Here is a 23,935-nt window from a genome sequence, read left to right as displayed (position 1 = left end):
TTATACATCTGTAAACAGCATACATAGATACTTTTCAGTATTTTAGAGAGGGAAATCTGTTTTACACTTTGTAGTCTAAAGACTTAACTTTTACAAGAAATACAATTGGAAAATCTTAGAATATTACTAAATGGAATCAACAAAGTACACTGGCCTAAAAGCAAAGATTCAAACAACCTCTGAGCTACCAGAAGCAAAAGCAAAATTCTTAAGAATTCTCTCCCTCCCCCACCCCGAAAAAAAACTACCTCCAAAAAGAATCTCCTCTCCTAGAAACAAAATAAAAAAATAAGAAGGGGTACTTCAAAAACAGAAGCACATTTAAAAAATAACCAAAAGCTAAGTGCATTTTATCCATGGCTAAGTTAAGAAAGCTGCTTTATTATATCTGAACTAAAGTAATATGAATTTCAGCCAACAAAAAAATTAGATCTGAACTGTAATGAAGTTAAGAAATTCAAAAACAGCAGTTTTCTTCCAACTGTATTACCAATCTTGTTCCAACTTGCCTGCACTTTAATCAATAAACAGAAAGAGGAATGGCTAATCAAATACAGAATTTTAAAATAAGTTATTTTCAAAATGTGGAATTTAAAACGTATTTCATGTCAAAAATCTTCAAAGGAATTATTTTAAGTATGCTTCCAAAGACTTTAAATCCTTTAAATTATTAAGCACTAAGTTACTGGATGACAAAATAAAGACCCCGCTTTTTAAAAGGCAAGCTAAAAGTATGGTTTGAATGGTATTTGAATCTAAGCTTTGGGCTATCTCTAATACCCCCAAGCATCTTAAGCAACTCTCTTAATCTTTGTCTCAGTTTCACAATCCATAAAACAGGAAAAACTACAAGGATGGGCAGTTAATTAAATTAGTCAGGATTAAACGCTAGCAAACTTCTTTGAAGTTATTTTATGTTGTTCTCCATTCTCCTCCTACTCAGTAAAACTAATAGATGAGAAAACATCTGGAATTACTATAGATACTAACATCTGCAGACTGACGGCAGTTAAGAGATCTCTATATACAAGTTTCTAAGCCAAAGATCATTTGAAACCCTGAAAGATTCCAGGATACGATTGCAATAAACAAGTTTTAGGTAAATTTCCTTTCAATCTAAAAGATACCTCCTCTTACCTATATTCTCAAATCAGACTTATTATGAATCGCAGAGCATCTTGAGAGGTTTTGGGACAAAAAAAATCTAGGTAAGATGAACAAGCTGTTACTGATATTAACGCTATTCTCACCATTCTACACTGTCAATCAAGGTAAGCTCCATGACAAATATACCCTCCAAAAAGTACTAGCCCCTGCTGAGAATCTAAGTACTTCCTTCTAAGCCATCTGTCCAGGAAAGCTCTATTAAAACACCCAGGATGCAGTTGCTCTCATGTCTAAAGGAGCTATGAATAAACATGAAACACTAAAATACATTAAACCGTATGCATTTTTCACTTCAAGCACTGATAAACTACCTACCCAATTCTATTCTGAGGCCTAGAATGAATATAAAACCCATAGGTAGGTTGGTGGAGAACTGCAGCTTAATCAAAGGAAAATATTTTTTTTTTTTCAAAGAAGGAAAGAATATACAAAATAGCTCAAGAAAGAGAGAAAAGCTCCAAAAGAAAGAAAAAACAAAGTTAGGAGGAAACGTACATGTAAATTACTCCCTGATGGAAGAGGGACTCAATTAAATTTTAAAACAGGAATTTAAATTGCTCACTGAGCTTCAAACTAAATTACTCACTATTCTGCTTACTGAATTACAAATACTATAAAATGTAAGTATTTCTAAATCTAGTTTTAACAATCTAAAAATGAATGTATTAAATTCCAGTAAAGAAGGGAATTGCATAAATTAAGGAAAAAGTAGGATGTTATAAAAGCCTAAGGCTAATCCTGTAAAAGCAAATAATGATGAGAAGGAATTATTTTGAGAATAAATGAATAATGGGAAACCAAAACAAAGAGTGCACATTCTCCCCTCAACCCCTTCCTTTCTTCTGCTATGGATATAAAGGATAATCTTTGTATACTACTAAGAATACTATTTAGAAAATGACTTCTGATCAATGTGTCAAAACTTCACAACAGCAAAACGTTAGGCTCAATGCCTATACTACAGCCTCTTCAAACAAACACAGCACATTCTAGATTCCAAGTCTTTCACATCTACTACCAATTATTTAGAGACTTTGCTGAGGCTGATTTAAGGTTGGGGGGGGGGGGCAGCACTGCCAGACAAACTAGAAAAACAATTACATTTGACCTAAGCTTACAAATAATACCAATAGAGTTTAAGTTCTTCAGAGAAGTATATAAAATTCAAATGTTAACTTCCAGAATTAAGATGAAAAAGTATCCTCTGTCCACTGATTTTTAACTGCCCCATCCACATTTACCCAAAAGTCTACCTGGCCATCTATAAACACAGAACTCAAAAGAATTCAGTTTCATTGTGGTAACACTGCAGAAAGCCATCTGCTCATAATTGAGTCAAAATTTACCTTACAGAAGAAAATACTGGGAGTAGGGACTGGTGACAGTGTTTTAGGGGGAAGTTCACTTTGTGTTTATTTTCAACATGAAGTCTAAGGTCATTCCAGCCAAGAACTAAATGGAAGAAAGTTCCTTCATTCATTAAGCAAATATTTACTGAGTGTCTTGTTACATGCTAAGCACCTAATAAATACTTCAAACCGTGCTACCAAAAAGCAGTAAATGCGTTTAACTTAAGGATGAACAAATAACTGATCCTATCTAGAAAATGTAATCTACTGGGCATACAAGAGTCTTCTTTAGATGGAAGGTTGTGAGAGAAATATGTCACAAAATAACCCATCATTGGATCAAGGTAATTTCTCACCTTTATCACAAATTTTACTACAAATTACAAATTTATTATCACTGGCAAGGATCAATAATCAGCAACTTAACTCACTAAATGGATCTCAAAAGTTTTTAAAAAAATTTTTTTAAAAAGGCGGGGTTATCTCTAATATCCATCCAAGTGAACTGCAGTTCACTTACTTCATCTATACTTACTTTTCCTGGGTAGAGTAATGTGAGGGCAACTGTTTGCTAGAAAATTAAAGAGGCATCCTCAGCTCTTTGAAGAATTAATCAGGGAAAATTCTCCTGCCTATGCTATTAAAATATCTCCAATATAGCTATTTTATTTTACCCAAACCTCTGAGGTCTAAATGCTTATTCTTTGGCTTTCTTTAGGTATTAAAATAGTTGTGTTTAGGGCATCATTTTTTAAATTTTGTGGTTTTTTTTCTCCTGTATTTTACCACTGGTTCAGTCTTTTTACCCACAAAAATAAGAAATCCCCAAGCCTCCAGCTTCTGAAAATAACATCTGGTATGTGCACATAACAAAGATCTTGAGAGAATGTCCTAGTTTTTATTTAAAACTTTTTCACTTAAAATGAGAATGCCTTTAGCAAAGATTAGACATAAATCAGTTTTTACCTTATTAGGAAATTGCTATTTTCAACATTTACCTTAAACCACAACATGGATTTACCTTCTAACCTGTTAGCTTCCTGTCTCTCACCAGCTAGATTAAATTGTAACTTTTGAAAGGATGGGATGACTGGACCCCAACAGAACTGGATCTGTTCCCAGCTAATATATTTCAAAAAAATCTGCAAGTCTCCCCAAAGATATAAATGTTGCTAGCCTTCAGGAGTTCTCTAATACTTTAAAGTTTTTTTTTATTAGAGCAGTTGTCCTTCACTGTTACTACAGTTGTACACAGTGGCTTCTCAAAGTGTCGTCCTGCACCCCTTAGAGTTTCCAAAACCTTATCAGGGGGTATGTGTAGTCAAACTATTTTCATAAATAATATTAAGATGTTACTTTCATTGTTTACCCTCATTCTCTCACCAGCATGCAGTGGTTTTCCAGAGACTACACGATGTGTGATATCTCAAGAGACTGAATGCAGAAGCAGATATGAAAATGCAGCCACCTTCTATTAAGCCAGACAACAAAAACAGTTGTAGAAATGTAAAATAATGCCGCTCTCATTAAATTTTTGTCTTGAAAAGTATATTTTACATACCATTATCTGTCTTAACAGGTAATTACTGTTATTTGAAAATGATTTAATAAAATATATTTTAAATTTTTGTTTTAATTTCTAGTACAGTGAATATCAATAGATTCAAGCCATACAAAGGTGGAGCTCTCAATAATTTTCAAGTATAAAGGGGTCCTGAGAACAAAAAGTTTGAGAACCACTGCAATACCTAATTACATAACCTAACACACAGTGCCTTCCATAGATAAGAAGCTCAAGTTATGCTGAAGTATAATTACTTCTTACACCCCCTAATCTTGTTGAGTAATATACCTCCTTGCAAAGCATAATTCGGCATAAAGCCAGTCTGTCCTAGGCCCTATTTAAGGGGCTTTAGATATTTAAGTATGCGGAGTCCTATTTATAAAGATGTGCTGGCCTGTAATACCACCTATTGCTTGCATAGTGTACAAGAGTTTCCCAAAATTTTCATACAAAAAAATTACCTTGTTCATCCTAGCAGCAACCTTGTGAAGTAAATGTGAAGTACTACCCTTTTTTACAGATGACATAATGAAACTGATGCTCAAAAGAAAAAGAACTACTTGTCCAAGGATGTATTGCTAGCTAGGAGAACCTAGGATGTTGGCCTTTTGCAATTTGCTTGGCTGCCTTAAGGCTGTTTCACTGTGGTGTAATTGCAAGCTCCCAAAGAAAACAAGGCAAGGGCATTACTTTTATTGTCCCAGTGCCAAAACAGGGACTTTTTTTTTCCTCCTTAGTAAGAACGTAATCAGACTCAATACCCGGTCACAGCATTATTCAACACACTGGCTACCCTTTTGGTCCACTACTTAAAAAAAAAAAGGAAAGAGAAAAACTCAAGAGTGTTAAAAGAATAAATATCAGAATAAATAACACTTCAAGATGATGAACTAGTTAAGGACGCACTGATTTACTAATCATTTAATCACTGAAACAGGCAGGCAAGAACAAGATCAAGCTCAATACAATAAGAGATTATATCAATGAATGGGTGCCAACAGGTTATAATGGGAGGCCCACATGAAATGGGTTCAATTCTGGGCAGCCCGGGTGGCTCGGCAGTTTAGCGCCGCCTTCCGCCTAGGGTGTGATCGTGGAGATCCAGGATCAAGTCCCATGTCAGGTTCCCTGCGTGGAGCCTGCTTTCTCCCTCTGCCTGTGTCTGTGCCTCTCTCTCTCTCTCTCTCTCTGTGTCTCTCGTGAATAAATAAAATCTTAAAAAAGAATGGGTTCAATTCACAAAATACAGACAGAAGGAAAAATAAAACACATAAAGTTGTAAAACTAGCTCTATTGGTTCCATAAATCCAAGCACATGATCAGCGACCCTTGTAAAGTATTGTCAGAGACAAACTTTGTTTTAAGATGCAAAGATGCCATCCTTCTCCTGGAAGAGAAATCACCCCATCCTTACAGCTAGACATACTAAGTTTGTTCTTGTTATCAGCCCAAGACTCTTAGTTATGCTCCAGTTTACCTTAAGTTCCTCAAGAGATACTCCATTTTCTGCACTCTTTCCCACAGTCAAGTGGACTCCTTGACTGACAAAGGCAAGACTGACTCACAACAGGATATCTGCCACTTGCATAAGCTCTTTTCCTTTTTTAGATGCATGTGCCCAGCGAGGCCATCTTTAAATTTGATGTGAGTTTAACCTAGAAAAAGCCAGAAGTGTGCTGTCCACATAGTATCCATGAGGTTTACTACAGATGAGCGAGAGAGCATCATTCCTCATGAGATAACACCTCTTCCTAGTGTTTACTCTGGTCCTTTGTTTTTCAAATCTCTTGGGGGGGAAAACATTAAAAGTTACAGTTATGGCACAATAGCTATAGCTACAATTATAGCTAATGTGCCCCCCCAACCAGTTTGTAAAGCAATTTGATACACCTTATTTGTTTATCCATACTCAACATTCACTGTGGAAGACAAATTAGTGAGAGCTAATTTGTGCAAGTTTCTGCACCCTCATTTAAAAAAAAAAAAGTGCAATACCGCACTGCAAAACACATTAACCAGTTAATCTTTAAAAGCTTCACGCAGAAAATGATAATCTGACTTCACAAAGTCAAACAAAGCACCAAACCTCTGAGAGCTCCGAGAAACTGCAGTTATTTCTATTCCTTGCCCTGAAATACACATTTTTTTTTGTAGCGCTGCCTGTTTTTCTCCGAGAACCTAAACATCATTTACAAAAGTAACCTGTCAAAAGTGTTAAGTGAGGCATTCTCTAAACTATCTTCCCAGCTCCAAACCACAATGAAAAATGTCACACACCTAAGCTGCACCATTGCCCTCTTCCTTTTAGTTCTTCAAATGAACTTAAAGGTTTTTGAAATGCACAATTCAAATTTTACACTGCACCCCCAAGCTACCATTGATCATCTCAAAGCTAATAAACAAAAGACTCTAGCGGCGGCACCAGGGCCCTACCAGGAAGTAATCAAAGCAGTGTGTGGCTGGTGCGATCCTAAGTCGCTAGAGCAGACAATAAGAGGGCACCGGGGCTTCCAAAGAGCCCAACGGAAGGAGCTGAGATGTTGAAGTAACGCGAAAGCATTACATAAACCTAGTGACTGTTTTACAGCACATGAACTTGGGAATCCTAACCCAGTTCCAGCCAGCCCGCAAGATGTGAAACGGCAACTCGAGCCGCCCCTCCACACCGGCTGCTGGCTCAGCCTCCCGAGCTTTTTCGCCTGCAGCCTGTTTCCAAACTTCACCCTCCCCGGCTGATGAAAGACTCCGACCTCCGCCGCCCGAGCTCCGAGCGCCTCTCCCGGCCGAGGGCTCCCACCTGGCGTGGATCGAGTTGCCCGAGCCTGCCGGGAAGCGAAGGGAAACGAAAGGAAGCGGGGCCGAGGGAGCGGCGAAGGGCCCCGGCGCGCCCCGCAGCCCAGACAAAGCTGCGCGGGGAGAGCGGCGCTTTCTCGCGCGGCCGAAGGGGGACGCGCCCCGGGCCCCGCCGCACGTGCCGCCGCGCCGCGGGGGCCCGACAGCCGCCCCCGCAGCCCCGGACCCCGCAAGGCGGGTGCGCGCAGCCCCCCGGCGGGGCGGGGCGGGGCGGGGGGCGAGGCGCGGGGCCCGGGCCCCCGCCTGCCGCCGCCCCCACGCGCTCGCGGCCCCCGCGGCTCCCGCCCCTCTTGGGCCTCTCCTCGGCCGCCGGGCCGTCGGGCCGCGGGAAACAAAGGAGCCGCCGCCGCCGCCGCCGCCGCCGCTCCACCCGCCGCTCCCGCCCGAGCCCGCCTCACCGCGTACCCCTCCCCGGCCGCCGGGCCCGGCTCGCCCTCGTCCCTTCCCGGGTCCGCGCGCCGGCCGCCCGCGGCCCCTAGACGGCAGGCCTGGCGAGGCCGGGGCCTCGGGTGCGCGGCAGGGCCGCCCCGGGGCCGCACTCACCGCTGCAACACCAGGACGACGGGGAGCCGTTGGGGAACTTGGCTGAGTCCGGAGCGATGCAGACGCTGGAGCTGAGGTGCGGACACTCCATGGCCACGAGGAGGACGGCGAGGAAGGCCGAGGCTCGGGGGCCGGGAGCCGTGGGGGCGGAGGGGCTCCGAAGACTCCGTCTGGGGTCGCTCCTCGCCGGGCGCTCGGCCGACGGCGGCTGCGTCCCGAGCCCTTGCGTCAAAGAAAGCAAAGGCTTCCGGGCGCCGGGTTTTCCCACCCGCCGTCTCCGGGAGCCCCGCTCCGAAGAACGTGGAACTCCGGGATCCGGGTTCTACCGCCAGCCCTAGGCTGAGGGCTTCCGACTTCCCAGGCCGGCCCCGCCCCGCCCCCGGACAGGCCCCGCCCCCAGGCCCGGCCCCGCCCCCGCCCCCTCCGGCCGGGTGGGGTCCCAGCGCGCGCGGGCGGGTGGCCCAGAGAATCAGGCTGCGTTCGCAAGGGAGTTCCCAACTCTGCAGCGCCGGGCGGCCGCGGCTGACCGCCCCCTCCCCGGCCCCGGCACGGGTCAGGGTGGGGCGCCAAGCCCCCGCACGCCAGGCAGGTCCGCTGCGTTTACCGCGGCGGAGGGAGTGCTCTCAGGGGAGGCTGATCCTGCGTGTGGTGTGGTGGTAGAAAATCCAGCCACTCAAGAAAGTGTGAAGAAGAAAATAAAAACCACTCGTGCAGACAGGCACGATAGGTCCCATTTTACACACGCAGACACAAGCTCAGAGAGGTTAGGGTACTGGCTCCTGGAGGCCCAGCGGGCTTGCACGGATCCCAGAGCGGTCCGGTCCGGATTTAGTGTGACGCTCCCTGCGACAGGTGCAACACTCATCTAGCTCTAGGTTCTGAGCACGTGTTCTTTAAGCCAGCCACCTGGGGACCGTGTGGCTGGGCCGCGGCGGCGCCCACGAAGCTGGGTTCAGATCTTGACTCTGTGACTCACCATCTGCGTTACCTGGAGCACGTGGTTGGACTTTCAGACCTCACTCACCAGTGGAGGTTCAAGTGAAATAGTTGTAACTTGGGTTTGCTGAGCGCGAGGTCCCAACTACCGGGTGACAAAAAAGGGGAAGGGATCTAACATTTGTTAAATACCCATTACTGTCTGGTAGCCAGGCACGCGACGCACAGTATCTCATTTAAACCTCGCACCGCTCCGCCAGCGGCTGTTACCGTACCCTTTTCGGCCTCAGGGAAACCGAGTTCGTGATTGGTTGATCCCTGCGGGGAATGGATCCCCGGCTCTTTGACCTCTTCACGGGAAAGAGGAAAGTGCAAGCCTCAAGGGGCCGCTGGGGCAGGCATTACACCCGAGCTAGCCTGAGATCTCTCTGGGGAATGGCCTTGAGGACGTCCGGGGCTCTAACAAATATTGCCTCAAAGTTGGGGCTTCTTGTAAAACCCGGCGAAGGAGCTGGAGGGCCGGAGGCGAGCAGGAGGAGGAGGGGAGGCTGATGTGGCAATCCAGCGGGCAGGGAGAAAGGGGGAAGGAAGGTCAGGAAATGATTAACCGGGCCGGGCCGGGTAGTGGTTAGAACAGGGCACCTCCCCGCAGCGCAGTCCTGGAGGAGCCCCAGGGACGCCCTCCTGGTCACTCGTCACGCCTTCGCATTGCCCCCTCCCCCACTTACAGACCCTCCGCCGAGACTCGGCTTCGGGCTGCTTCCGCACGCTCCTCTGCCCGAGGATGTTCAGTCACCTGGGACATCTCTGCGGACACCCCCCCCCCCCCCCGCCCCGCCTTCATATTTTGGAATTAAAGCTCTTCTGTCGCTTCCCAAGGCCCGGTCTGGGGATTTTATGACAGTGAGGAGTTGTGCAAAGTGCTCAAATCCTAGCTCTGTCGCCTACTTGATGGCCAACTTTATCAAATGTCTCTGGTCCTCCCAAGCCTTTCTCTTCTCCTTTTTTTAAAATCTGGAAAAATAATTCTTTTCTCACAAGGAAGATGTGAGCATTCATGAGAATTGCCAACACTTAGTAGGTAGCCAATAATGTATAGCTTTTTTTTTCTTTTTAATAGCCCATGAGGGCATAATACCCTAGAAAGGGAGTGAATAAACAATAAATCGGACCTTTGCTCGATCTGACCTTCCAGCCCTCTCCGTTTCTTCTAACAAGGCCTGGCTCGACCAACCTCTGATTCATTCTAGACTACTACCCCCCATTTAGCATCCATACCCTCTCATTTAGCCATGGAGCATGCGGTGACCCATGTCGTCTTCCACAAACAGTATGCGATGCTTCTTTTTCCACCTTCTGAGAGACTCAGTTTCCTTATTCTCTAGACCTCAGTTTAAGCATCACTTCTCAAGGAGGCCTTTCCTGACTCCACTCCACCCCCAGGTTACCTCCAGACCTGTGATGCCTTCCTCTGCCCTCACACTCTGCCTTTTTAAGACATCTTCATGCATATAATTATTTATTGAATGTCTCTCTCCCCCTTGGAGGTCCATAAGGGTAGCAAGCAGGTCTGTGTGGTTTCCCCGCTGTATTCCTGACGGAACATGTGGAATCTGGAGGATGTCCAACAAATAAGTCTGAAATAATGAATGAGTGAGTGATCGATTAGCAATGTCTACCAGGGGCAGGAGTATAGGAAGTGGCCGAGTGTATGTCAGGTGTTTTCTCCCCCTCTTAATCCCCAAGTAGTCTCTAAATTTCCATTTGATTCTGAGTTTATCATGTTCACGGTATTAGGAATGTGAAAGTACCTAGGGTGTAAACTGCATTGAAAGAAAAAAAGGAGGAGGAGGAGGAGGAGGAAGAAAAAGAAGAAGAAGAAGAAGAAGAAGAAGAAGAAGAAGAAGAAGAAGAAGAAGAAGAAGAAGAAGAAATGATTTTCATTAGTGTCTTCTTCCAACTAGGATTAAAAACTCCTCTGAGCAGAGCCCCTAATTTAGTCATCATTCACTGCTAAAGTCCCCAGAGGGCGAACTATGACTTTCGAACAGTCCAGAGAAGCTGGGCAAAATCAGAAAGGCCCTCCCGGGACTTTCAATACATTTCCCTAAAACAGAGAACTTTCCTGTGTCTCTGAAAGTTTTCATAATTAAAAAAAAAATTTTTTTTTTGGACAACAACAACAAAAAAAACCCTTCGCGGTGAGTAAATGTGTCAAACGGGTTGGGGGGTGGGGGTGGAGACCATGGGGCACACTGGGAAATCCGCTTTCTCAGTCCCTAATCTCTTCGGCTGCATATAACAACAACGTTCGCTTTTTTGTTCTTGGCCCGCATCCCTCTGGCGCTGAGGAGCTCTGATGCACGGGGAGCCGTGGGGGTGACCAGCCAGCCTCCAGCTCGGGGCCCCAGGGAATGCGGCCGCGGGGAACCAGTCCCCGCCCCGCCCCGAGACCCAGCGCGGGGATGGCGGCGCTCCTGCCAGAAGCCGTGGGTGTGTTTTAAAAGTTTGCACCTTTCCGAGGAGAGGAATACAGGATTTCAACCAAGCTAGCAAATGTTTCTCTTCTAAAAGGTATATACATATATATAAAGGGGGGGGGGTTGCCGAGAGGGGACGTCATACGTTGCCATGGGAACGATGATCAGGAAAGGTCTCAAGGTTGCTGTGACCTTCCCCTGGCCTTACACTTGAGACTTGTAGGAGAACAGGGGGTGCGGAGAGGGGGGTCCCGAAGCAAGGATTACAAACTGACCAGGCCCGGGGGAAGACTTAGCTCTGACTATCCCCACGCAGACAAAGCTTATTGGAAGCACCCAGAGAGCTGGGTTAATTATTTACCCTAGAGATTTTTCTAGGAGCAAAGCCTCCAGGGGGAAACCAAAGTTAGACCCAGAAAAGGTTTGGTGAATAAGGAGGTGGGGGGAGGAACAGTGCCCCAGGGACTCTTTTATCACTGGTTTAATTTTCCAAGAGGCACTTATCTGATACTTTCTTGCTTGTTTACTTGTTTATCTATTATCAGTCTCTTCCATGAGAACAGAGACCTTTCCAGTCCTGTTCATTGCCTGATTTTCAGTTCCTGGAACTCGGCCTGGTACAGGGCAGGTCCTCCGTAACTACTCGGATAACTGAATGGGGGGTGGTGGGCGTGGCCTTTAGCCGGGCTGCGCTCTCCCGGCTCTCCCGAATCCCCGCAGTGTCATTCTCCCACTTCTCTCCAGCGACCCCTTTCGCATTATCTCCCTGCCTAAAATTATTCAGTGGCTCCCCATCTCTGGCAAGCTAAAGTCAATCCAAAACCCTCTGCGGGGGCACCTGGGTGGCTCAGTGGTTGATCATCTGCCTTTGGCTCAGGCCCTGATCCCGGGAGTTCTGGGACGAGTCCTGCATCAGGCCTGTGTCCAAAGGGAGCCTGCTTCTCCCTCCGCCTATGTCTCTGCCTCTCTCTGGGTGTCTCTCAAGAAGAAATAAAATAAAATCTTTAAAAAAAAAAAAAAAGGAAAACACATAGTCAACCTATCCTTTCTCATTTGCTAAAGCTATTATTTATTTGCTTGTTTGTTTGTTTGTTTTACTGTTCAGCGGCATCAAAAATAGCTTCCTCATTATAGAAAACGTGCTTCCTCACACCTGTGTGCCCTCCCCCACCTGTTTCTCTTCTACCTGGCCAGCTCCTACTCCTTCCCTACTGAAGCATATAACCTCAAGGAAGCCCTCCACCGCTCACCTAAGTGGACTTCTAAGTCCCCACCCCCAAACCCACCACCCATTCTGTCCCATTAGCCTGTCACACAGTACTGTTGCTTTCTGTTTACCGCTCAGTCTCCCTTGAGAACAGATGCTTTTCTTTTTCTCTATGGATACTAGGCACCTAATTCAGCAATAGTAGATGTTAAGAAAAGATCGTATTTGTCGACTAAATGTTGAAAGTGTCCCCCTTGGAGAGTGACTATATCAATCATTGTGAGTAACGGTCCCCTAGGTATTCACAGAAAGACTTGCAATTATGTAATAACAGAAACTTAACGTTTATTGGGTCCCAAATAGGTACCAAATACTGTATCAAGTGGTTTTTATTTCTTCTTTAATCCCCACAACAAAACTGCGAGGTAGATATTATCATTTTCATTTTACTGGTGAAAGAACTAAAGCTCAAAGAAGGTGAAATAAGTGCACAAATGTACACAATTAGTACTTGGTCTTTTATCAAAAGTGTTAGAATTTCACCCCTCATGTACATGGTCAGCTAAAGGGTTTTGCAGTATTATGTGGGGGTAGCTGATGTTCCTAATCATGAGGTCTCTTAAGCACAACAGGACACAAAAGAGCCTTCTGAGTAACTAAAGAATCATTTTGTACCATTGTAATAATCATTATGTCATCAATATCTTAATTTGTATTGCTTTTAATGCTTTCTTTATCAAAATATGAATTTCACAGCACTTTTAGGAAGGTGATGAGAAGATTTTCTTGTTTACAGACCCACTTTGCAGATAAGGCACTGAATGATTAAACAAAAACAGTGTGGCCTGGGATCCCTGGATGGCTCAGTGGTTTAGTGCCTGCCTTCGGCCCAGGGCGTAATCCTGCAGTCCTGGGATCGAGTCCCATGTTGGGCTCCCTGCATGGAGCCTGCTTCTCCCTCTGCCTGTGCCTCTGCCTCTCTCTGTGTGTGTCTCTCATGAATGAATAAATAAAATCTTAAAAAAAAAAAAACAAAAAAAACAGTGTGGCCCTAACACCAAACAACTCTGACAGTGAAGGAATTGCTTCTGTCTCTAGGCCCTAGTCTCCCATCTGTAAACTCAAGGAGTTGAATTAGATGACCCCCAAGGGCCTTTCCAGAGTGAGCATCCAGTGATCCTGTGATAGCTCATGGCCACCCGGTAACACTGGCAGAGGCAGGATGATTCTTGAATCCTGTAGCAGAGACTGCTAGCTGTTCACCCCAAATCTATTTCTTTTCCTCCTGGGTTCACAACTAGAAATTTCTCCACTTCCCTTGTGACTAGGTGTAGCCATTTTTAGTCAACGCAGTCTGAGCAGAAATTGCGAGGATCAGCCTTGGCCGGCAGTGTGGACAGCTGCCCCAAGACAAAAATACTTCAGTGTCCAGTTTTGTTTATTAACACTGAAGGAAGTGGGGGGAATATATCAGGCCAGATCTGGAAAGAAATGTGGGTCGCCTCAGCTTCCAGTCTGTTCTTCCTATGTTCTCTCTTCAACCATTCATTTATTTGTTTGACAAATCTTGTCTATGCTCCTGCCACATACCAGGATCTGAAGATGCAGGGACTCAGAGCCAGATGCTATGTGAGGTTCTCCTTTCCATCAAGATGGAAAATGTTATGGTATCACTCCTTTCCCCATGCTTGTTCATTGCCTAACCGGACATCAGAGCCTTTGAGTTTCAAAGTGCTATCTAAACATGGGGCTTTAAGCCTTCTAATTGTAAAAATGGCTTTACACATAAAGGACCTGTCTTGGTGTTTGGCATACAGTAGATCTTCAATAAATGTTCATTTTCATGATACCTTGTCAAATAGGATTGATGTGGGAGATGGAGAATGGTGACATGAAATCGTTGATTCTAGTATAGTTGGCACAGAAGGTTAGATCTTTGTCCTTTAAAAAGGATCTGGGCCAGACCATTCAATAAATATCATCAATGCTCAAGGCTCATGGGATACAAAAGTGATGCTCAAGGCTCATGGGATACACAAAGTCTCATTCTTAAAGGCATGAGGAAGGGGCTGAGAAACAGACCAGCAAGCAGGCAATTGCAGCACAGTGTGATAAGTGGGAGGAGGGGAAGTACAGGATGTTGCTTAGCCACAAACAAGGGGCAACTAACCCAAACTGGTGGGTGGGGGGTGGGAGGAAGCATCAGTCAGGGCTTCCTGGAAGAAGTGACATATGACCAGAGACTTGACTGATAGCAGGTAATGTGTGGTGAGGGGAGTGGGGTATAGTGTCCAACGCAGTGGGAACTGTGACTGCAAATACCCAGAAGCTTAGAGAGGATCTGAACCTGTCAGTCTGGCTGGGGAGTCATGTAGAAGGAGACGGAAAGCTGAACGATGAGGCTGGGAAGCAGGCAGAAGACAGTGTAGGGCTGCTGACCCCCCAAAACAGAGAACTACTAACACAGAGAAATCCTGGGCCCCAGGACTCTGGCATCTTTCAGGGTTGGACTTTGCTAGGTCCTTGGAAAGGGGATAAGGGTGCAAAGATGCAGAAAGATAAGTGATAAGACAGAGTAAAGAAGAGCACTAACAGTTATTAAACACCCGTAAGATGTTGAATTGCATTAGTCACATGGAAAATGCAAACTAAAACCACAGTACATACCTACCTAGAAGCAAAGAGGCAGGGATTAGAATTCAGATGGGACCCCCTACCCTAACCACGACCCCGGAGACTGTGTGGAGGAGCTTACAACCCACTGAAAAGGAGAAGGCTCATACACTTTAAGAAGTAGAGTTTTGATGGAGAAAAGAATCCTAGGCTTGGAGAACCTCCATCTCTGCTTTCTCCTCTTCTTTCCTAACCTTAACCGGACCTGACAATTACAGAATTGGAATACCCAGCTTACCAGAACATGAGTTTCTCAAAATTCAGAACATAGTCCTTGGCCTTTTTCCGGGGCGCCAGTTGCATTGGAAAGAAGCCAAGTTTTGGGGCCAGACTAGGATTCTGCTTCCACCACTGGCCTGCTGTACGCCCTTAGGCCAGCAGCCTGACTTCTCCGGAGCCTCTGTCTATGAAGCAGGAATAATAATAGTTGCTTCCAAAATGGTGACTTCCCTACTCAATGCTCTGTCTCCCTTGGCCAGATATTTAATGTTTGGAAAGAGAGAACAGGGATTCATGTGTTACACTCAGAACCATTTTTTTTCCATTTTTTTCTTAAGTCGCCAACACCCATAACTTCTGCATTTATGTAATTACACATCAAAGGTCATAAGCATATTTTACAATTACGTCGTCTAGAAAGCTCTGCTGTGGCCGACCTGGTTATAAATTGGCAGAAGCATGGGAAAAAATGTATTTAACATTATTATCATCTGAAGAACAATGATGGGAAAGTAGGGGGAAAGGCGTTAGAGCCCTCTTGGCCATTCTCAGTTGTCTGTGGAGTGGCTGGTGCTTTCAGGCTGGAAATAGAGACCAGAAGCAGCAAGGCTTCACAAAAAATTACCCTTCTTAAGAACCCTTTTGGGCAAAATGATTAGAGAGCTGGAAAGGTCATTAGTTTCACAGAGGAGGAAACAGCTCCCTGAGAGGTGTCATGTTTGTCCAGCACCCTGCAGAGTCCACTGGACCCTGATGCCACAGAGCTCCTCACTTGCTGGAGTCTGTGTAAAGCCCATTGGAGAGGAGGGTTTTTTTGTGCACTTTGTTTGGTTCCTATGCTCGGGATGTTGGTTCTACTGGGGAAAAATGCTAGAGACAGCAGTCGGTATAGCAGGTTCTTCTACCAATAGCTTCTACACTCAAGCCAGTGAGCCCTCTGAAGGCAGCAGTAGCCCTGAATAAAGTCCCTGGCATCTATGAGGCACTCAGGGAATTACATCACTCTGGTAAATGAGTGTGTGTTAAGCAGTGAGAAGCTCAGTCTAAAGCTTACTCTGGAAGGACATTCAAGAAATAGGTAACAGCTGTTGGCTCTGGAGAGGGAGGTTGGGTGGGAGAAGAGGGAGGAGGGAGGGCAATTCATTTTTCACTGTACACCCTTTTTTTTTTTTCGAGTTTTATACTACTAGTTATCAAAAAGGTGAATATGTTTAAAGAAAAAAAAATGTAAGGCTAATGTGATTTCCCCACCCAGAGAAATGTGCACTGCAATAGAAGGGAGAGCTGGCTGGGCCTTCTGTTTTGTTTTGTTTTTTAATTCATGATACACACACACACACACAGAGAAACAGAAAGAGGCAGAGACACGGGCAGGGAAAGAAGCAGGCTCCCTGAAAGGAGCCAGATGCAGGACTCAATCCTGAGACCCTGGGATCAAGACCTGAGCCAAAGGCAGTTGCTCAACCACTGAGCCACCCAGGTGTCCCAGGGTCTTTAGAGTCAAATCTACTTGGCTTTGACTCCCAAGCTAATCCTACTAGTTCCCTGCTGTGTATCCTAGGACAGGTTACCTACCTTCTCTGAGCCTCACTCTGAGCTTCATCTAACTACATGGAAACAGTGATCCTCTGTTGGGCTATTGTGAAGGTGAATGTGATAATGTATCAACACTTTCGGAGTCTCACTACAAGCCAGATACCCTTCTGAATGCTTTCTGTGTGTGTGTGTGTGTGTGTGTGTGTGTGTGTATTCATTTCACCCTCAGGACAACCCTGAGGGATACTACTATTCTTCTCTTCTTCCTCAATATACAGATGAGGAAACAGGCCCAGAGAGACTCAGAAAATTGCTTAGAGTCTCACAGCCAGGCTCTTCCCACTTTCACACTGCTGCCTTGATATGTTACATCTTCTCCTTTTCAATAGAGAACTCTTAAAAATGTAAACATTTTAGGGCAGCCTGGGTGGCTCAGTGGTTTAGCACCGCCTTCAGCCCAAGGCCTGATCCTGGAGGCTCGGGATTGAGTCTGAGTCAGGCTTCCTGCGGGGAGCCTGTTTCTCCCTCTACCTGTGTCTCTGCCTCTCTCTGTGTCTCTTGTGAATAAATAAATAAAATCTTTAAAAAAAAAAGGTAAACATTTTCAAGGACCTCCCCCCTCAAATGTCTTCATAATAGTAGGCTGTTGGATATGGTGACAGGCTAGTGAGGACAGTGCTGGTTAAGGAATCAGCGAAGCAGGTGGAAAGAAGGTATACACACACGCACGCACACACACACACACACACAATAAGTTCTAACGAAGTTAAGAATTTTGCAATCAGAGAATGGTAAATTGTAGCACATGTGTAATTTGTCCCTTTTATACTTTATGGAGGAGGACACCAGAAATTCTTCAGAATGAAAGGCCTCTAGAAACATTAATAGGGCGGAGCAAACTTTTAGGTGGGGTTGCTTCCCCCACACCCTTCAAATGGGTCCCAGGCTGAGTCATCCGCTTGCATTGCTGATTCTGCTTGTGGTATCCATAGTAGGTGTTTTTATGATTGACATCCTGATATTAACTTGTCTGTAGTCATTTACCTCGTTTTCTTATAATTCAATCAGATAATTGAACACCCAGGCAATTGGGTTCTTAATTTCATGGAGTTTTTTTTATTGTACTCAGGAGGAAAATTCATCTGTTCTTCCTTTAAAAAAATGTTCAAAGTTAGGTATGAGCTTGAATTTTAAGGGATGAGGGTCATTATTTTGCTTTGGCTGAGTTGAAAAGATTTCCTCACCATGTCCCAAAATCCGTTTCCTTTCCCATTCCCTCTGCCCCTGTCCACCATCTCCTACTACCTCAGGACTCTTCAAGTTTCATACAGTCACCTCCTCCTGTGAGTCTCTCCAACAGGCCTTGAGGGCCTTATGTTCAGCCTGTGCTAAGATAGGGCGCTCCCACTGCTGGAAGCAATCCTCCTCTTTATGTCCCCCCAGCTGAGTGCCCAACCTAGCAGCAGGTGGTAGCCAAAGAAGGAACCAAAGAGACCTCACCTCTGCCTCCCACCGCCAGTTCTCACTGCAAACTCTGGTCATGTCTTCCTGCCAATGCTCTATCAGAAGCTCCTCACTGCTCCCAGAAGCAAGCTAGACCCTTCCCTGACATCAAGCTCCTCTACACTTGCCACTGACCCTCCTGCTAGCCTTGTTTCTCTCCACACCCTGCATGGGCAGGCCGGATTGCTGCTGAGATCCTGAGTGCTCTCACCCTGGCTTCTTGCTCAAACTGTGTCTCCTCTGCTCATTTCACTCCAGCCTGTGAGAGGTCTACGAAGGCACAATACAAACCCTGTCTTCTAGAAAAATTCTTGCCTGTACCCATTTTATTCATATTTTTTCTCTCTTTCCTCCCTTTCTCTTCTCCTCCACCCCTCACTCTTTTCACCTCTCCCATCCCCTGCCCCACCCTCTCGCACACATACAGTGTGAATTGATCTTTCTCCTTCATCCAGTTCCCACGGACACTGAGATAGCACTTATTTCAGTCTGCTTTGGAATAGAATTCTTCATGTTCACACCATCTCACAGTTAGAAATTGCATCCCTGGAATGCAAGAGCAACCCATTCCTCATTCATTTGCACATGTATCATGGCCCCAAGGTTTTACATACAATAGACTCTCAATAAATGTTTGGCCCTTGAGTACAGCAACTTGGTGGATAGAGCTCTGGATATGGCAACAGACAGAACTGAGTTTGAATGCTCCTCTACCTCTTCACAACCATGTGACCTTGGACCTACTTTCTTTGAACCTCATAGGCATAGGACTAAAGCTATCAAATAGGGGTTTTAATAATGACTACTCCTTTGGATGATGAGGAATGATGAAGATAATGCATGTGGAACATGTAACTCTTGCCATTCATAAAGTAGGTTCCTAATAAACACGAGTCATCAACTTCATCCTCTGTACACTTCTGCAGCCCTCCTTTGGCGTGGACTCCCTGGAGTGGATGTCTGAGGAGAAGGCTACTAGAATATTTGCATTGGTAACTTCCTTGCAACCTAAGTTTGGGCACAGAGGGGATGGCAAAGACTGAAGGATTCAGAGGAAAGGGAAGTGGCCCGAAACTGGCAGCTACACCTTTGCAAATTAAAGAGATCAGACACTGTCCAGGAAATCAGCCCCTCCAGTTTCATTTATGATACTGAGCACCTACAAGAGACTCCTCTCAAAGTTGTCCCCATACCTTCATGTGAGCCTGGGTAACTGGAGAATAGGAATGACAACTTACAACATGGAGAAAGAGCATTTTCAAAGGAACTTAGTAAGTGCGTCTCTGGCACTGGGGGTGGGGAACAAAGGCCCAGAAGGGCAAGACTCTGGGGTCCAGGGAGCCCCACCTATCATGGAGACACACTTACCAAACAGCCTTTTGATCTCACCCTGGTTTCCAGGAACAGTATCCTGGAAAGCGTGATAGGGAACAGGGTATAGTGTAGGGTGGGAAGGGTTGGGTGGGGACACAGCAATATCCTCTGTCTGGCAGTTGTGGTTCTCAGTACACATTAGGTGGGCTTTCTGATGCATGTCAGTCTCCTGAGAATTTGGGCAGGGCCATCAGCTTTTCTCAGTGCTGAGTTCCCTCAAATAAGCTGATCTACTTCCTTCTGTGCACCGTCTCCACCAGCCTGTCTGAAATCTAGGTCCCTGTGATGGGATGGGGGGGGGGTGCAACACTGGTTTGCAAAATACTCATTGCAGGAGGATTTGAATGCCACACAGCAGCCTTTCCTTTGGAGTTAGGATCTTGGACTGGGATCTTGGCACTTGAATGGCTTTTGGAGATCATCTAATCCAACCCACCCTTTTACAGATGAGTGAGGAAACCAAGACCTAAAGAGTCCAAGCCTGTTCACAATGTGTAGGTTATCAAATCACCAGAAGGAGAACCCAGATCTCCTCACCCTTAGTCCAGGGTCTTTATCCCTTTTCTCTATCGTAGCCCCATAAAGGCATTTGGTGTGGTATGATGAAGGTGTCACCACATGGTTGAAAATCCGGATTTGACTAGAAAGTGTGAATCTTGTTTTTTTTTTTTTTTTTTTTTTTTTTTTTTTTGTGAATCTTGTTCTAATCTCAAATTGGAACCCCTATTTACTTCTTGCTTGACTTGTAGCTTCTCATTCCTATAGGGTGATGTGCTGATGGTGCCTAGATTTACAATCAGATGGAATCTTGGGCTGAAGTTGGGGAAGGTCCAAGGCCTGAGAGTTTTGGCCTGATCAGTCTGCTCTTTTGAGTGCTGGGTAGACAGGCAGGCAGGCAGGCAGGCATTCTCTCCCTCCTTGCTTAAAACATCTCCAGTCTCTTAAAGTCCAAAGAAGGCTGGTGTGTAATGAGACACCCCTGGGAGGTAGCACCTGGCACCTCTCCCAGGGAAAGGAACGGAGTGAATGAAAAACTGACAGGAACTAATGTGGGCTCAAAAAACAAAAAGCAACCCACAATTAAATGAAACTGGCATGGGTAAGACAGATGGAAAGGCTAAAGGAAGGAAGGGGGGGTGTCTGAAGGATTGATGGAACTCACAAGGGGAAATTCATTCACTCATTCAAGAGATCTTTAATCGGGGATCCCTGGGTGGCTCAGCGGTTTAGCGCCTGCCTTCAGCCCAGGGCGTGATCCTGGAGATCGAGTCCCAGGATCGAGTCCTGCATCAGGCTCCCTGCATGGAGCCTACTTCTCTCTCTCTCTCTCTCTCTCTCTCTCTCTCTCTTTCATGAATAAATAAATAAAAATCTTTTTTTAAAAAAGGAGATCTTTAATTGAACATTTAATTAAACCAAGGTACAGTTCTAGACACTGGGGAGATCAGACCAAGAAGAGACACATATAAGTGGCCCAGCAGAGGAAAACACCAAATCATGGACAAATTCTCAGTTAAGTGGAAAGCATGGATAGAAGACTGTGGGAGGAATGAGATCTTTAAAAACTGGTTTTGAATCGAAGAGGATAGCATCTGCACAGATAACATTTTTTAAAACCTGGGCTAAAGGAGGCAGAAGGAGATGCAATTTGAGAGCCACTTTGAACTATAAGGACAAAACTAAAGTGTATGCAGTGCATTCTGGGATGTCATTCACTCTGCAAGTACTGACTGGAGCACCTATTTCTCTGGCTACACCAGGCTCTTTGCTGTTCCTTGCTGTCACCAGACACATTCCCCTACCCTGCCTTTAATCCATCAGCGACCTCTCCTTTGGAGAGTCCCCCACCACCCCCATGAATAGAACCATTTAGCAGATATATAAACAAGCTAAAAATACCCTGACAGGAGAAGGAACAATATCCTAGCAAGGACCCTATCTAATTCATTTTCGTACTCCAGTGCCAGGCACAGAGTAGGCATTTGGAAATGCTTGATAAGTGAATGAATATCTTTGGGAGGCACTGAGAAGGCCAAGTTTTTAAAATCAGAAATGTTACCATGACTATAACTTTGTAAAAAGTACATTTTAAAAATGTTTTTAAAACCCACTGAAAAACATTAACAGCCACAGACTGATGTAGATATGGGAGATTTTCTTTCTTTTCTCTGTTTTCTGCATTTTGTGTACTGCATCAATATTTTTTAATAGTGAAAAAAAGTATATTTTAATCCCATCCCTGCCCTGCTTCCTCTCCTCCACCCTCAAAAAAGAATTGTGAGAATTACAACTTACTACCTAATTTTTAAAAACATTTTGTGGTATATAAATTATGAAGACTTGAGACAACATGATGTCAATTTCATAATGCAACCAAAATGAAATTTATCACCACATTATTCTGGTGTGTTTGATGATATGCGTGATCGTTGTGTAGCTGGGCATAAACAGCACTTCTCATAAAATGCTTTGATTAGTATTACTTGATACAGCCAGACTGGTCCTTTTGTCAAATTACTGGCGGAGGGGAGGCAGGAACTGGGCCAAGAAGGATGTGACTCCATCTGCCTCACTAGGGATCCCACTTTTCTGGCAGAGAATGTCAGGACCTGAGAGCTCTAAGGACCTCTGATTGACAGAAATGCAGACTCCCAGGTGTTGGCAGCAGAGCAAGATAGTAACCCAGGCTGCTCCCGCTGCATTAAGTAGCTTTTCACCCCTAACTGATCTGGTGCCACCACCTCAAACTCTCCTTTTTTCCCCTCCCAGGGTCTGCTTTCTAAATATGAGAAAGCCCATAAGATACTACCCAAAATATCAGCAGTAAAGATTTATTCCAGCAATGCAACCATTGCTTTTTTGAGGGCTAGAGGAGGGACATAATCATTCACAGGGCAGATACTTATTGAGAACCAACAATGCACCAAGCATAAGGAAGGTACCAAAGGTACATGATATCATTTCTTCCTTTCCTCAACATTACCTAGATGTTATTATTCCTACCATACAGATAGTGAAAAAGGCTCAAGAAGGTTAAGTAACTGGCCCTAGGTCACACATTTAAGTAAGTGGTGAAAAGTGGATGAAGAGGGACTAGAGCTGGACTAGAGGGGACTAGGAGGAGGGATTTGAACCAGTTCTAACCGACTTGAAAAGCCACTTTCCTCACACTTGGCAATGCTGCACAGCAGGGCTTTCCAGACTTGGTGTTTAGAGTCTGCGTGACCATTAGCAACCATTCTGGGTCTCAGTCTCCCTGTTTATAAAAATAAAGGGCCGGAGAAATATCTTTTCAAAGTGTCCTTCCCGCACTTTGTCACAGCGTTACCTCTTCTTGCCTTTGCAAAAGCTCTGCTGGACGAATTCTGCGGGCGGCCTGTGCCGCCGAGCACCACCAGGGACCTGGGCCTCTCCTGGGATCGCCCCCTAGAGGACATCGGTGGTGTGGAGGGAGCCAGGGCTTCCCCAGAGAGTTCACGCAACTAACAGACGAACCAACGTAATCACAAGGTCCCAGTCAACTTTAATTACCGCTTTAACTTAAAAAAAAAAAAAAAAAAATGGATTTAGAAAACATTCTCACATGCCTTCCCACGCTCACCAGGGCAATGCTACTGGAACATTTAATGACAGGGAGCATTTGTAGCCTGAAGACCTACTGGTTCTATGAGTCATGTTTTAAAATTGGATTATATTTTACTTCCTACACTTCGGTTTCTTTTAGGCTTTGTGAGGCCACTTATTGATCCAGTGCCGATTTTGCAGGGCTGCCGAACTGTGATTAGAAAACAAAATATTTGTCTCTACTTATTTTTATTGCAATATTCTGCTTTTGGGTGAGTAACATATGCATAGGGGATAACATTCAAAAGTCAGGGTATTTTTCAGTAATGACCATATGTCCCAGCAATTCCATTCCTCAGTATATATTCCCCTAAACTGAAAACAGGTGTCCAAACAAAAACTTTTATGCAAATATTTAAAGCAGCACTATTTACAATAGCCAAAAAGTGTAAACAACCCAAATGTCATCCACTGACTAAAGATAAATAAAATGTGGTTTATCCATACAATGGAATATTATTCAACCATAAAAGGAAATGAAGTACAGATACATGCTACTACTTGGATTACCTTGAAAATATGCTAACTGAAAGAAGTCAGATACAAAAGGCCACATATTGTATCATTCTATTTATATTAAATATCTGGAAGAGGCACATCCATAGAGATTTCCTATTTGCAAGTTAGTGGTTGCCAGGGTCTGGGGGAAGGTGGAATGGCAAGTGACTAATGAGTATGGGATCTCTTTTTGGGGGATAAATATGCTCTGGAACTAGATAGTGGTGATAGTTGTACAGCATTGTGAATGTACATTGTGAATGTACTAAATGCCACTGACTTGTACAATTTAAAATAGGTAGAACAATAAATTTAACGTGTATTTTGCCATAATACAAACACATAAGGTTTATTTAGGTTCCCTTCCTGAAGACAAAAACAACTATTAGCACTCTTCCTTATCTTTCCA

At 44.8% G+C, this 23,935-nt stretch overlaps 1 protein-coding gene and 1 long non-coding RNA gene across 5 annotated transcripts in view; one reads left to right on the top strand and one right to left on the bottom strand.

The window, feature by feature from the left end:
- Positions 1-7,874, bottom strand: part of USP3 (ubiquitin specific peptidase 3) — a 110,020-nt gene extending 102,146 nt beyond the window's left edge. Inside the window, exon 1 of one of the 4 annotated variants that reach the window (XM_026003806.2) lies at positions 7,477-7,874. In XM_026003806.2, coding sequence (XP_025859591.2) covers positions 7,477-7,567 — 91 coding nt within the window. In that variant the 5' untranslated portion in view covers positions 7,568-7,874. Of the gene's footprint in view, positions 1-5,557; positions 5,834-7,338; positions 7,454-7,476 lie in introns of those variants that run through there. The other 3 variants (XM_026003730.2, XM_072738758.1, XM_072738761.1) reach the window with 3 other exon arrangements.
- A 2,939-nt stretch (positions 7,875-10,813) lies between these two features.
- LOC112924071 (uncharacterized) overlaps positions 10,814-23,935 on the top strand; it is a 96,007-nt gene continuing 82,885 nt past the window's right edge. The window contains exon 1 of the long non-coding RNA XR_003235812.2: positions 10,814-10,986. This is a non-coding gene — a long non-coding RNA (uncharacterized lncRNA). The remainder of the gene's footprint in view (positions 10,987-23,935) is intronic.

This window comes from Vulpes vulpes, chromosome 15, assembly GCF_048418805.1.
Source record: "Vulpes vulpes isolate BD-2025 chromosome 15, VulVul3, whole genome shotgun sequence".
NCBI classification, from domain to species: domain Eukaryota; kingdom Metazoa; phylum Chordata; class Mammalia; order Carnivora; family Canidae; genus Vulpes; species Vulpes vulpes.
Note: the sequence above shows the minus strand (reverse complement) of the source record. Positions and strands in the feature narration are given on the sequence as shown.